At 35.5% G+C, this 15,199-nt stretch overlaps 3 protein-coding genes across 3 annotated transcripts; all 3 read right to left on the bottom strand.

Moving 5' to 3' along the window:
* Nucleotides 1-2,556: 2,556 nt before the first annotated feature.
* On the bottom strand, nucleotides 2,557-3,679 carry LOC103506709 (TBC1 domain family member 5 homolog A-like). Its single transcript, XM_017442971.1, has 3 exons — nucleotides 3,667-3,679; nucleotides 3,121-3,535; nucleotides 2,557-2,998 (listed from the first exon to the last, which is right to left on the bottom strand). Exons 1-3 carry the CDS (start codon nucleotides 3,677-3,679, stop codon nucleotides 2,557-2,559), a joined length of 870 nt encoding a protein of 289 aa, XP_017298460.1.
* Nucleotides 3,680-3,819: 140 nt separating this feature from the next.
* On the bottom strand, nucleotides 3,820-4,890 carry LOC108252066. Its single transcript, XM_017442970.1, has 3 exons — nucleotides 4,876-4,890; nucleotides 4,185-4,792; nucleotides 3,820-4,033 (listed from the first exon to the last, which is right to left on the bottom strand). Exons 1-3 carry the CDS (start codon nucleotides 4,888-4,890, stop codon nucleotides 3,820-3,822), a joined length of 837 nt encoding a protein of 278 aa, XP_017298459.1.
* A 2,949-nt stretch (nucleotides 4,891-7,839) lies between these two features.
* On the bottom strand, nucleotides 7,840-9,300 carry LOC113466370 (uncharacterized protein DDB_G0281497-like). Its single transcript, XM_026821693.1, has 2 exons — nucleotides 8,654-9,300; nucleotides 7,840-8,227 (listed from the first exon to the last, which is right to left on the bottom strand). Exons 1-2 carry the CDS (start codon nucleotides 9,046-9,048, stop codon nucleotides 7,840-7,842), a joined length of 783 nt encoding a protein of 260 aa, XP_026677494.1. The 5' UTR covers nucleotides 9,049-9,300.
* Between the last annotated feature and the right edge of the window lie 5,899 nt (nucleotides 9,301-15,199).

The raw sequence follows: 15,199 nt of genomic DNA, 5'->3' as shown, positions 1-15,199 counted from the left end.
AGATAGTAATATGTATTCTGTAACATACATTTAGATAACCATCCAATCAAGGTTCCAAATTAAATAGGTAACCTAAATTAATATGAATAGCAAAAGAGTTGTTAATAGGTATATGTATGTACATGTAGAATGTACGTACATTTAACAAATGGGAAGAACAAAGGCGCCGTGGCCTACGGGGAAAGAGAAAACTGGAGGAACGCAAAATATGGATAACTATGAGGGGAACGGAACATTAGCAACAGATAGCGGATACTTACCTCTCTAAGAAATCACAAAAGAGATAAATAAAAGAACTTGGAATGCATGTAATGCGAATCCCGAAAGATCAGTCCGATTTTGATAAAATTTGACAAAACCAAGGCTTTGAGTTCTTTTTCCCCCGGGTGCGTTATACAACTTATACAGATCACTGAACTAAAAGACATTATAGCCTTATATTGGGTGTTTACAAGCTTTTATTGTTTGGAGCTTTAGACCGATTAGGTACTTCACTTGGAATTCAAATATCTTCCTGGAAGTTATACTCAGTATTGGGGTATGTAACGGTACGGAATGTAGAAAACGGCGGTCACCCTTGCCATATGTTCAAATAGCATTACATAAGGACAAGCTACGGGTTAACGTACATTGGTCCGAGTACCTAACATAATTATTTTTGCATAATGAGGAATCATACAAACATATACGCGTATGTATAGCCTGTTCAGTTGAGAGTAATGTAAGGTATAAGCCGCGCCGCGCCGTACATAACATCGAGTGTGGTATCTATGGAATACAGTAGAACCTCGATTATTTAAACTAATTGGGACCGGGGATAGTTGAAATGATCGAGGTTGAAATGATCACTTTCGATGATCTTTTCCTCTGATAAGATAGGACATACTTCAACCATTATAAGAGATAGAAAAAACAATGGATTTTAGAGTTGATATAATAGAGAATTGAAATAATCGGAGTTGACATAATCGAGGTTCTACTGTACCTACAACTATAGCGTACCTACTATATCGACACACATATTCACGTCATGGATTAGGTACCAAAGCGTACCTAGGGGATAGAGGACTCTATGGCAGTGATAATCACATCTGCAGGAAGTGGATACCCTCGTAGTGTCTCTACAGTGCTACCATTACCAATGTGAATGTTCAAGTGTAACAACTCATGTGGCGCTATTGCACAGTGCATGCTCCAAAAATACATCACTTCATCATAGTCGCCCAAGTGAGAACTAAAAATCGGCCAACACTAAGACATCATTAGGTATGGTCCCTATACTCCCTCTCAATCCTTATTCTCAAACCAAGGATAGTTTTTAGTTTTTTTATGTGTTGGTTGGGATTTGAACCCACACTTTTTCGCTTAACTGGATCACTTTTTTTTTTTCAAGCTGAACTTGAAAAAGTCCAAAACTTAACAACATGAGACTATAGACTTGGGGCAAGCTATTTGTTACTCCTTGGCTAATTCAGAACTCATCCTTTCCCTTCGGAAAACAAGATCACAACCCTATTGACCCTGACCCTAGGATCAGTCATTTCCCACAGCCAGACAAGTCTAATAACCTAGGATCAGTCAATTCCCACCGCCAGACAAGTCTAATAAACCACCAAGGATACACGGCCATATCCGAGATCAAAGTTCACCCGATTTCCGCCCTCAAGCTACTTGAAGAGGGAACAAACGTAGAAAAATAATTAAAATAGAATATATCCTCGAGAAGCAAAAATAAAGTCACCACTCTACCACGTGGCATGGTAAACCACCAAGGATACACGGCCATATCCGAGATCAAAGTTCACCCGATTTCCGCCCTCAAGCTACTTGAAGAGGGAACAAACGTAGAGAAATAATTAAAATAGAATATATCCTCGAGAAGCAAAAATAAAGTCACCACTCTACCACGTGGCATGACATTACCGGTTCAATTTCAGCCAAACACGAAAACGAAACCAGCTGATATCTCCTCTGATGCGAAGGGTCAACTACCTCTAAAAATCAAGGGGGTATATATGCGAGGGAGCTCAGAACACATCGTACGCTAGACAAGCTAATAGGTTCATTGCTAGGAACTAGGATTTAGACATAGCTCAATAGCTACGCAAGGGCTTAGAACACTATGATCCTAGTGCAATATAATCGTACACTAGACAAGCTAATAGGTTCATTGCTAGGAACTAGGATTTAGACATAGCTCAATAGCTACGCAAGGGCTTAGAACACTATAATCCTAGTGCAATATACTAGATTCGTATAAGCTTAACCCAATCTTTAGGGCTGTCCTTAGTGCAATATACTAAGGACAGAGTCGAACCAGCGAGCGCTAGAAACTTCAAGCCCACTCTTTCTATCGGCTGTATAACAAAGCAAATTTTGGGCACTGATATTTTTAGAATGTATGACAGTATGAAATAAAACCAGCTTAAATTTATCAAAAATAGTAAAACAATTTTATTTACAGAGGTAACACCTGCCTATTGGTCCAGTGGTAACGCGCTTGCTTGCCATGCAGAAGGTCCTGGGTTCGAATCCCACCATCGACAAAAATTTGTACTATTTTGTTCTTATAGTTTCCTTCTTTTCGTCATAGTATTTCCTTACTTTGTCAGTAAGTTTTAAGAAATCGTCTAAATAATTCACATTTGAATTTGTGCCATTGTTGTTTTCCGTATTATTCTGCGTAATATCTTTGATCTCTGACAGTACAGAGGAATTACTTTCTTTCATTTTCTCATAACTATTGTTTAACTGTTCTAACTCTTCAACATTGTAAGAACCGTCTCGTTTATTTCTCCCTGATGAATTCATATTGTTGCTTATTTCATTGAGTTGATTAGGTTCATCGCTAAGTTTCTTAGGATTCAATGTTAGAGGCAGTTTTCCCAAATCTTCAACTACAGAACTGTTTTTTGCACGGTAATCATATTCATATTGTTCCTCTCCATCAGAATCTATATTGTCATACCCATCATAATCTGAGATTAGAACATCAGATCTACGGGGTAAATCAATGTCTTCACTATTCAGACTAGTATTATTAGCGTTCACTTTGTAAAACTGCACTTCCCAATTACCAGTATTGCCGTTCTTCTCTAGAACTTTTACAATATTTCCTACTGTTCTAACTCTTCAACATTGTAAGAACCGTCTCGTTTATTTCTCCCTGATGAATTCATATTGTTGCTTATTTCATTGAGTTGATTGGGTTCATCGCTAAGTTTCTTAGGATTCAATGTTAGAGGCAGTTTTCCCAAATCTTCAACTACAGAGCTGTTTTTTGCACGGTAATCATATTCATATTGTTCCTCTCCATCAGAATCTATATTGTCATAGCCATCATAATCTGAGATTAGAACATCAGATCTACGGGGTAAATCAATGTCTTCACTATTTAGACTAGTATTATTAGCGTTCACTTTGTAAAACTGCACTTCCCAATTACCAGTATTGCTGTTCTTCTCTAGAACTTTTACAATATTTCCGTCATCAGTTTCCAAGGGTATCTTCCGTCCATATTCTTGCTTTATATCTTCTGATGACAAGCTAAGTATGGTGTTTTTACAATATTTCCGTCATCAGTTTCCAAGGGTATCTTCCGTCCATATTCTTGCTTTATATCTTCTGATGACAAGCTAAGTATGGTGTTTTTCTCTAAAATGTTACTATTCTGAGTCATTGTTTTGTTGTTTCTATTCAGGGTGATTTCCCTATTATTATCTTCGATTACATCTGAATTACCAATTTTGTTGAAACCTTTGTTATTTTGTAATAACTGAATTTTTTCCTCGGCGTTTTCGGTGATGATTTCGTGGGGAATTAGTTTCTATTCAGGGTGATTTCCCTATTATTATCTTCGATTACATCTGAATTACCAATTTTGTTGAAACCTTTGTTCTTCTGTAATAACTGAATTTTTTCCTCGGCGTTTTCGGTGATGATTTCATGGGGAATTATTTCGTTATCTTCGATAGATTTGACGTTTTCTGTTGAAGTCGTAAAAAGCTGAGGCGTTGTAGGAACATAGGGCCTGGTGGCAAAATTTTCACGTGTCTCATTTTTCACAGAAATTGCGGTGTCCATGTTAGTAGATAACTCAGTAAGATTACCCGATCTGACCAGTGCAAGAGTAGTTTTCTGTTGAAGTCGTAAAAAGCTGAGGCGTTGTAGGAACATAGGGCCTGGTGGCAAAATTTTCACGTGTCTCATTTTTCACAGAAAGTGTGGTGTCCATGTTAGTAGATAACTCAGTAGGATTACCCGATCTGACCAGTGCAAGAGTAGGTAAAGGTTGTCTTGGAAATGAATCATCGAATTCATCGATATCTGATGTGAACCACGTAATACTGTCATCGGTTGTACTTAGGGGCAAATCTTCATTGTTGTCAGTACTCGGATTTGCAGTAAGACTTCTTTCAGATTCGGTTATGGTAGTTGTAGTTTGTCTTGAAGTTGTTGGTGCTTGTAGATCTTCAAGTGAATTTTCACTCCTTTCAGTTGTAAAGGTAATCAATTGCCTCAATTCATTTGGTGAACTTTCAGTGGATGATTCTACATCCTTTTCAATAGACTGGACTGTAGTTGTGAACTGTCTCAGATCATTTTCAGGAGTGGTAGAAACAGGATTTTCTGTTGTGGTTAGTAGTTGTCTCAAATCATCAGGTGAACTCTCCCCTATAGGTATTAGATTATCATAAGTAATAGTTGTAGTTCGCAATTGTCTCACATCGGTTTCAGTCGTATATAGATTTTCTGTTGTGGTTAGTAGTTGTCTCAAATCATCAGGTGAACTCTCCCCTATAGGTATTAGATTATCATAAGTAATAGTTGTAGTAGTTAGCAATTGTCTCACACCAGTTTCGCTCGTATAAGTACTTGTAGATGGTCCATTACTCTCAAAAGATTCTGTGGTGGCTGGTAGCTGCCTCAGGTCATTTTCAGAAGAGTCCTCGGTAGTAGTAGGGTCAGGGTTCTCTGTGGTAGTGGTTGGTAACTGCTTCAGGTTATCAGGTGAACTTTCTGTTGTACTAATCACTGTCGTAGTTGGTAAATTTCTCAGATCGTTTTCAGTATTCTCAGTTGGCTAAATGTACCTCGACGGGTTTCTAAAGTTCGTATCAGGGGATATAACAACTAGGAGGACATGCGAGTCAAGTATACCACCAACCTAGATTCGTATAAGCTTAACCAGATCTTTAGGGCTGTCCTTAGTGCAATATACTAAGGACAGGGTCGAACCAGCGAGCGCTAGAAGCTTCAAGCCCACTCTTTCTATCGGCTGTATAACAAACCAAATTTTGGGCACTGATATTTTTAGAATGTATGAAATAAAACCAGCTTAAATTTATCAAAAACAGTAAAACAATTTTATTTACAGAGGTAACACCTGCCTATTTTAAATTGTATCTTTATTGGACTTAACAAGGTACATGGCACATACTCCACCTAGGTAAAAAATACAAATTTATTTACAGTTCAACAATTTTTCCTAACTAAATGGAACAGATAGTAATATGTATTCTGTAACATGCATTTTAGATAACCATCCAATCAAGGTTCCAAATTAAATAGGTAACCTAAATTAATATGAATAGCGAAAGAGTTGTTAATAGGTATATGTATGTACATGTAGAATGTACGTACATACAGAAACTACTATGAAGTACAAGTAGTTCACAATTAAAATAAATGGATTATCATAATTTTAAGCTGTATGAAAAGACAAAGTGCTAAATGTACCTCGACGGGTTTCTAAAGTTCGTATCAGGGGATATAACAACTAGGAGGACATGCGAGTCAAGTATACCACCAACCTACACTACACTTCTTCAGGAACCAAGGAATGAAAAACTAGAAATCATAAAGTTTTCCCTACGTAGAACAGTACACAGAGTTTAAAACTGGAATAAAATGACACAAAAGATGGTGTTTGTTGAAACCCCCTGGTTGGCAGTAAGTTGCAACCAGCGTAGATACAAGTGCACAGATTAGAGTTGAAACTATTAGACTAATGTTTTTCACTAAACAAATAACAACGATCCCGAAGCGAATACAATAGTCCGTCCACTATACCTTTTATTATTAGTAATAATAAAGGAAGGACGGACTAAGATGGTGTTTGTTGAAACCCCCTGGTTGGCAGTAAGTTGCAACCAGCGTAGATACAAGTGCACAGATTAGAGTTGAAACTATTAGAATTAGACTAATGTTTTTCACTAAACAAAAAACAACGATCGCTCAAGAAGTAAATTTAATGAAGATAAAATTGCATCACACGGAACTAGCTGCATTTTGCATTTGGAATAGGTACAAACTTCTAAAGTCACTTCATAAACTTTACTAGAGCGTCTCTAAATTATAAAAAGTAAAAAAAGTAATACTTGGGTGAAGTACCTTTGTAGCAGATAGAAGAAATACAGTTGTAAAATGTAGTACGATTAGAACGAACCCGTCAAGCGTATTTTACATAAATGTTAAATTTCTCATCGTTTTAGTTCTGAATCTCTTTTCCTGTTTGTAAAATACAGAAAATTTATTATTTATGACAAAACTTGCAAACAAATTTCCAAGGATTTCACTATATTTGGACCAATTGTTGGGAATTTCATTGCAAATCTCCCATAAATCTTAAAGCAATCAAAAATGTAATCCTTGGGTTTATTGTTGAAAAACAGGAGGCCTTTTTTCAGTTTTCTTTTTGCTTTGTAATAAATTAAGTTAGGTCGAAAGAAAAATTCATTTTTCAGAAATTAATTTAAATGTCAATAGTAGATTTCTGGTTGTTATCTAGAGTAGGTATATTCCAAAGTTTTAAATACAAATTAAAACAAGTTCTGATTATAGCAACTAATCCAGTTTTGGCAACAAACCTCCTTCCCTAATATTAATATCACATTCAAATATTACTCACACACCATTTAATAAATTACAATTTCAAGGTAAATCGTTAAAAACTCTATCTCTTCCCTAATATTAATATCACATTCAAATATTACTCACACACCATTTAATAAATTACAATTTCAGGGTAAATCGTTAAAAACTCTATCTCTACCCTAATATTAATATCACATTCAAATATTACTCACACACCATTTAATAAATTACAATTTCAGGGTAAATCGTTAAAAACTCTATCTCTTTCGAAAGCATTGTTTAAATACGTGACAGAAGTATCATACTGCTGCCGTTTAGCCATTCTTGAATCAGCATAGTGAAGGAAAATGAAAAAGGTTAACAACGCCAGGAGCAAAACTATCTGAGTCATAAGCAACATCTCAACATACAACGGAACGAAAATACCATCATCTGAAGAGGTACTGTTTACTGTTTTCCCTATGATGAACTTCAGCTCATAGGACTTGTTGGCGGTTTGACCGAAATCTTTGACTTTTCCTAAACCGTCATCGTCAGTTCGATTTACTGCATTACTTTTAGAACGATTATTTTGTTTTATCAACAGGGCAGTTATGTTTTTAATCAAATTTATAGTATGTTGCACAAACCGAGTACTGTTTCCAGTTTTGTTTGATTTGTCAGGCGTAATTGTATTTATGAAATTTGTTTGGTATCCTGATTTGGGATAATCAACTGCACTGACATTGCTGTTATTTACTTGAGAGGTATTATTATCAGTCGGGCTAGATAATGTATAATTCACATTGCTTGTATTGTTTTTGGGGACTCTTTTTAAAATTTCCATCAATTTGTGTGTTAATGTCATATTACGTTTATTAGATTTTTCCAAGACGATTTGGGTATTATTAAAATTATCTGCTTTGTCCGACCCACTAGAGACCGCAGTTGATTGCAAAACCTGGGAAGACGTAATGTTATCTGCTAAAACGGGAACAGGAGATGCATACAAATCATTCTGAACCACATTAGATGTGTTTTTATGCTTATAAATATAAGTCTGACATTGCTGTTATTTACTTGAGAGGTATTATTATCAGTCGGGCTAGATAATGTATAATTCACATTGCTTGTATTGTTTTTGGGGATTCTTTTCAAAATTTCCATCAATTTGTGTGTTAATGTCATATTACTTTTGTTAGATTTTTCCAAGACGATTTGGGTATTATTAAAATTATCTGCTTTGTCCGACCCACTAGAGACCGCAGTTGATTGCAAAACCTGGGAAGACGTAATGTTATCTGCTAAAACGGGAACAGGAGATGCATACAAATCATTCTGAACCACATTAGATGTGTTTTTATGCTTATAAATATAATAATAATAATAATAATAATAATAATAATAATAATAATAAAAAACGGGTGGACTCTTTAGTAGGTATCTATCTAAAATTAAAATCGATCCTAGTTCTAACTCTAACTCTGTATGTATACCTAACTTGTCTTTCAAGTCTGTACCGTCAAATACTTCTTGCTTTTATTGCAACTTTTCTATCTTAATTAACTTGCTTTCTACTGATTTGCTAAATTCGCATAGCATCTGCCTATCTTATACCTTTTTCAATTATTTATTAAGGTGTAGTTCATCCTGAGTCTTGCCTCTTTTTCTTACCCTCCCCTACCTGTTTACCAAATCACATTCCAATACAATACCATTTCTGCCCCTCCCTCCCCACATCCCAGCACGGTCACTCCCAAACACTCCCTATCCTCTCTCGCCCAATCTTCGACTATAAATATAAGTCTTGTTGGTGCTACCTCCAGCAACGTAAGCGCTGAAAACTTCTTTCTGCAATTCCGTTGTGGTTTCAATTTTATGTTCGAAGTTGAACACGGATGAATTGAAACTTCCAAACTTACTTTTCCCACTTTGTTTCGTAATTGTATAATAATTAGGTGTTGTCTTAATATCCAAAAATTTGGAATTTTTATAAAGAGGCTTGACAAACTTGACAACCGTGCTGTTATTATTTCCTGGGGCATTTTTTAATTTTGATGCAAAAGATGAGGGGGAATAATCTGTAGAATTTCCATTTTGTAATAATTCAGGAACAAGGGAATCTTTTATGCCTGTGTTATTTTTAATATTCTCAGTTGTAGTATTATCAATGGAGTTGCCAATAATATTCATCAGGGTGGTGTCTCTCTCGTTTCTTTTTGTTCGTTCAGGACGTTTTAGGTTCGTTCGGTACAATCTCAAGGGGGAAATCAGTCTTTTATTTCTGTGGCTCAAGTGATTGCTCTTTTCATATTCGTGCTTAAGTTCCAAAAACTCGGACTTTTCATGGGAACCAATGACGTTTCTTTTTGTTCTTATAGTTTCCTTCTTTTCGTCATAGTATTTCCTTACTTTGTCAGTAAGTTTTAAGAAATCGTCTAAATAATTCACCGTGCTTAAGTTCCAAAAACTCGGACTTTTCATGGGAACCAATGACGTTTCTTTTTGTTCTTATAGTTTCCTTCTTTTCGTCATAGTACTTCCTTACTTTGTCAGTAAGTTTTAAGAAATCATCTAAATAGTTCATAATTTTCACGTGTCTCATTTTTCACAGAAAGTGTGGTGTCCATGTTAGTAGATAACTCAGTAGGATTACCCGATCTGACCAGTGCAAGTGTATAGATAAATGGTTCGGAGTTTATTCAATAAACTCCTGAACTTGAAACTCGAGATGAAAACCATTAATCACGCGAGATCAGCGATGCAAACAGCGAAGTGCCAGCATAACCATCGATGTATTCAACATGCAAAGAACATTAACATGGATGCCAATCTACTTACCATTGATCTTAACAATGCCAAAGTAGGCACTTAAGTACTTACCATTGGCCTCTTTATCTTGTTCCAGAAATCTGGTAACTAATGGCAGAGATTGTTTGCAAATACTCTTAATAACAACTGATGTATTGTATGTGTCTACTTTTATGACCTAATGATGTGTTTATGGATGTTCCTTTTACTTTTAGCGGCTCTTCTTTGGAAGTTGCAGGTATTCTGCTAACTAATAGCTCAACTTCAGAAAATAAATCATGTAGAGCACCTAATAATCTACTTACAAAGATTACAGTATTTCTGCTAAACTATTATTTCTTTTCAGAGAGCTTCTCACTCCTTTTCCTTGGAGTGTGGAGCGTTGGGTAAAGCTTCTATCCGTAAAGACATTAGTCTATTGAATTATGTCAAGAGATCTTCATAATAATCGTATCTACTTATTATGTGTTCTGAAACTTCACTTCTGATTTCGATCTCGATATCAGTGTTTTTTTGAATACTTTTTTAGAAACTTTTGGTGGATCTCTAATTTTAATAATACATATGTACCTACCTACCTATCTTGGAAATAGTGTTGAAGTGAACCTTTGTGTTCAAACATCTTTGACTTCTCCTCATTAAGGTTAACACTGTTTTGTTATCAACAAGTTATTTTCGTTTAAGTAGGTACTTTGAGTTTGAACGGTAGTTTGTGTAATGTGTTTTTAAAATTTCATCATATGTGACTTTTTAATGTTCTTGAAGTAGGTAACCAAGTTGTAAGCCGTAATCAATAAGGAAGAAGTATTTTAAAAGAAGCCACTAATAGTGTATATACGAATCTAGAGTTCTAGACCATGTGTTGACCAATAAAAACCACGTAGGAACTCTTTTTGATCTCCTAGAAGGGCTAGAAGTCCATGCCGTAACTTTTAGACCAAGTAGACATCAAAGTCGTGTCTATTTGATAAAGTTTTTAAATTGAAGATTTTAGAAAATTTTAGGAGACTGATCATCACACGAAGAATACAAATCTAACGATTTACTGAGCGTTGTTGTTGTTGAAGAATTTGAAATTGCCCGTGAGCTGGAACATTTCTCTCATTCATGGAATCATATGTCTCGGAAAAAGCATGAGAATCCCCAGGATTTCGAACTGTCAACAACATTCTACTATTGGGAATTGTTTATATTGCAACATTCTACTATTGGGTATTGATTGTATCGCAACAGTCTACTATTGGGTATTGTTTGTATCGCAACAGCATCATGAATCAGGATCAGGTGCCGAAACCAAGTCACTCGGAAATACAAATTAGTGTCAATGCTCGATAAAATGATCCGAGAAGTAACGTTCATGTGGTTTCATGCATTGTGGTTAGACTAGAGAGGAGGTGTTTGACATTTCATCTCTAAAATTATACCTATTCTGAAATGAACAGATTCATAGAAGATTGTGTGTATTGCACTCAGTGTTACTTTAGAAACTGTCACCCTAATTTTTAGGTACAATGTACAATCTAGAATTCGTAAAAAACGCTTTCAGTTTGTTTTACTCTCCTATAATTGAGACAGCGATTTTCTAAATTCTATATCTACCTGCCTTTTTTATTTTTAGACAGTTCTTTTCATAGTTGATCTTATCAAAAGCAGATTACTATGTTGTCAAGAGGTTGATCCGTTGCACTATTCAAATCAAGTGGACCTACGTCAATGAGGATTCACACACCCAGCAATGGTCTGTTGAAGGTTTCTTACTTGTAGGTGGTTTTCCTATCTGATCGGAGTAATTTATTTTCATTTTCACTGCAAACGTTAATTACTCGCAGTTATGGACCATGAACCTACTTGATGCATAATTTTCTACTTAGAGCTCTTGATACCTAGATACTCCGGATTGTCTTTATCATGCGCTATCTGAAGTGATTATTCTAAACCACCATTACTTATGGGTCCTATGGTCCGCTACTAAATTTGGTTTTGGAGAATGGGGATGTTGACCAGGAACTGTTGGAAGCTCTTAAATGATTTGCAATCAATGATCTGAAGTCGAAATCAGAGAACTTTCGTTACACAAAGGTTCCTTTTTATCCGGATCGGATAATGTTAGTTCTCGGAACGGCTGACTTTCTTCTATCCTTTACTTCTCTCTTCGACTTCGGGAAGATACGAGTATAAGACCTTAGCAGTCACAGTTCCCTCTGTCAAACCTCTTGTAAAAACGTTCCTTCCTCGTTTAAAGTTCACCCTAATATGGTTCTTTTCCTTCAATAATGTATGTACAAGTACACGTGCATTAGGTACTTTAATATTGATTATTGATTGGCCACTTACTTGGGTAGCTAAGTACCCTGCCTATTAAAATAGAGGAAACATACAGACATACACCCTATAACTATTGATAAGTACTTGAGTAGTATAATAAGTACCTACCCTAACTGACCTAACTCATAAATAACATCCTTACCTATACGTATGTGTAATACTTCTCAGCTATCTGTTTGTGGGAGATAGTATTTTTATAGATCACAAAATATGGTTCTTTTCCTTCAATAATGTATGTACAAGTACACGTGCATTAGGTACTTTAATATTGATTATTGATTGGCCACTTACTTGGATAGCTAAGTACCCTACCTATTAAAATAGAGGAAACATACAGACATACACCCTATAACTATTGATAAGTACTTGAGTAGTATAAGTACCTACCCTAACTGACCTAACTCATAAATAACATCGTTACCTATACGTATTTGTAATACTTCTCAGCTATCTGTTTGTGGGAGATAGTATTTTTATAGATCACAAGTAGGTAGGTAGGTAGGTAGTAGGTACCTATAACAAATACCGACCTAGGTATTATTTCCTTAATCGCTTCATTCGACGTGAGATACTTATAGGGGTAATTACGTTTGATTGGTAATCAGTGGGTATCCAGATAATAATGAACATTGACATCAAATTCAATGACATCCAAACAAAATTCAGCCTACGTGATGAAATCCGACAAGTCAAAGAAGTAAATTAATATTTAATCTAATAAAGTTACCAGCCTACACGAGCCCATTGATACCTACACACTAGTGTTAAAAAAAAATTAGATTTTTTTTGTTTTTTTTTTTTTTTTTTTTTGGCTCGAAGTCCTGGCATTGGGGTGTTTTGTCAATTCCATTGATTCCGTAATTTTACAGTGTAGCTAATCCTAATCAATATTGGTACCTATTTTGTCTCTTCTTTTCCTTCCCTCAAATGAAAGATCGAAATTTATAACTATACCTAGTCGTAATATTGTAACACTTTTGTAAAGTGTATTGCATTTTGATCCTTACATCCTTAGTGCACCCCTAAGTTCCACTTAAGTTTCTTCTCATAGAGTCTGCCTCTACATTACTATTTAGGGTAGGTGTTACTAAAATATGTACGATAGCAAACACAACACCCTGTATGTAATAAAATCAAATTATTGAGCGCCTCTATATAACTATACTCATTAACTATCGCCCTACCTGAATAAATTGGTCTACTTGGGCCATTAGATAAATGTAGCAGGCACGCTTATAGTATCTTTATTGAAATGTTTCTTGATTATTTTTATTGATAAAATTAATATCAATAATCAATAAATACAATTCTTACTGTCAATAGGTATTTATAGTTGACCTATCGCAGGAATTTAAACAAGTTTCCTCAATGAAATCATGAACATAATTTTAGACTGTGAGATTGTAGATGAGATTGTAGACCCATTGAAAGACAACAATAGGAATCAACGTAGGTATACAGTATAAAAGTTCTACTTTCGACGGGCAGGGCTTCAGATTCTTCAGATTTCAGTCTGAGAACTGCAAATCGCCCTACTTGATTTAGACACTGACTGCGACCAATGCCTTTAACGTTACATATCAGCAAAGAAATTCCTGTAAGAAGAACCACATAACCAAATAGTCAGTTTTATCCATCCCGTCATTCTCTGTGAGTGTGAGAATCAGGTGCATGGACTGACATGCATAACAAATGGGTATATTTGTGAGGTTTTTCTTTGAGGTTGTGTCTCCCACCAGAAACCAGATAGACACTAAGAATATAACCTTTATCATCATGAGATGGAAATGAGGGGAAAGTCTCTTTTCAAGGTTTTTCCACGGAAGAATTTTACCCCTGCTGGTAATAAGTTATTAAAACTGGGTAAGTACCTATAGATTTACATATACTTGTGATTTCATGATTTAACTACGACTAAATATGAGCTAAAAACCTAAATCTATCCAAGTTTAGTATACAGAGATGTGATCAGACCTATTTGGAATCTGCTATAAAAGACAACAAGTTTAAGAGAGGAGGTATATCAATAACTATATCAATATCAATACATTCAGATTTTATTTAAATACATATTTAACTTGACATTATAAACCACATAAGTACATATAGCTATCTACCTATTTATAAGTAGGTAAACATACTATATTATATAGGTACGTATGTAGCATACTTTCGAGTATGTATGAACCATTTTACCTACATAGTAGAATCGCATTACCCTTTTAAAATGAAAAGTCCTTTTCAGTTCCATTTATTGTACAACAGTCAGTAAATAAATAAAAGAATATTACTTGGATAGCTGTGAGTATAATTACTAGGTAAGTTCAGTAGGTAAATAAGTACCTACCTTGCAAATATGCAACCAGTAGGGCTCATGTACAGGTCTACCAAGTCCCATCACAGTACATGCCATTAATATTTATGGGCATTAGAGTGAACTTTTGAGTTGTATGTCCGCCATACACGCCATACATACACGCTACGCCACTGTACGTATTACATATTCACTAGATCACTAGAATTTTGGTCTTCTTCATTTCTAGGATTCTTTGCCTATGCAAATAGGGTCCTAGTTTATACTATTGAATTGAGAATTTCACAAGTGTTACATCAGATGCCTACTGACATAACAACGATACTTAACAAGTTAAAAGGTTAACAAGTTGTCAAGTTATCTCCCAAATTTGTTGGTATAATGGGCCTACTCAGTCTAACCGCGATAGTACTTATTCATACGAGTATGCTAAATCTAATTCGGGCCTACCTGATTTAGTTGACAGTTTAAATATGGTTATTTTAAATCTAACTTTCCCGATTTTGAAAATTTGGACCGATTGCAATACTTTCATTACTAGTATAGCTCGCTATACTGTAGTAATAGAAAGTAAAAAAGGGGCATTTTCTCATTTTCGAACACACATTACATAATTCTTTGGGGTTTAGCTTGGCTAATCTCAGAAATTATAATTATTTTCATCTCTATGGGACAAAGTTTTTGCAAACTAGCTAAAAAGATGGATTTTTTTTTCTTCTTTTCTTAGTCCCTACTAGTGGTTGACCCATCCTTTGTACGGGACTACCACACCCATCACCCACCCACCACACCCATCACACACACACCCATCACATACACCCACCACACACACACACAAACCCACACACCCATCATACATACACCCACCAAACACACACACACACACACACACAC

Source organism: Diaphorina citri, unplaced genomic scaffold (genome assembly GCF_000475195.1).
Source record: "Diaphorina citri unplaced genomic scaffold, Diaci psyllid genome assembly version 1.1 scaffold255, whole genome shotgun sequence".
NCBI classification, from domain to species: Eukaryota; Metazoa; Arthropoda; class Insecta; order Hemiptera; family Psyllidae; genus Diaphorina; species Diaphorina citri.
Note: the sequence above shows the minus strand (reverse complement) of the source record. Positions and strands in the feature narration are given on the sequence as shown.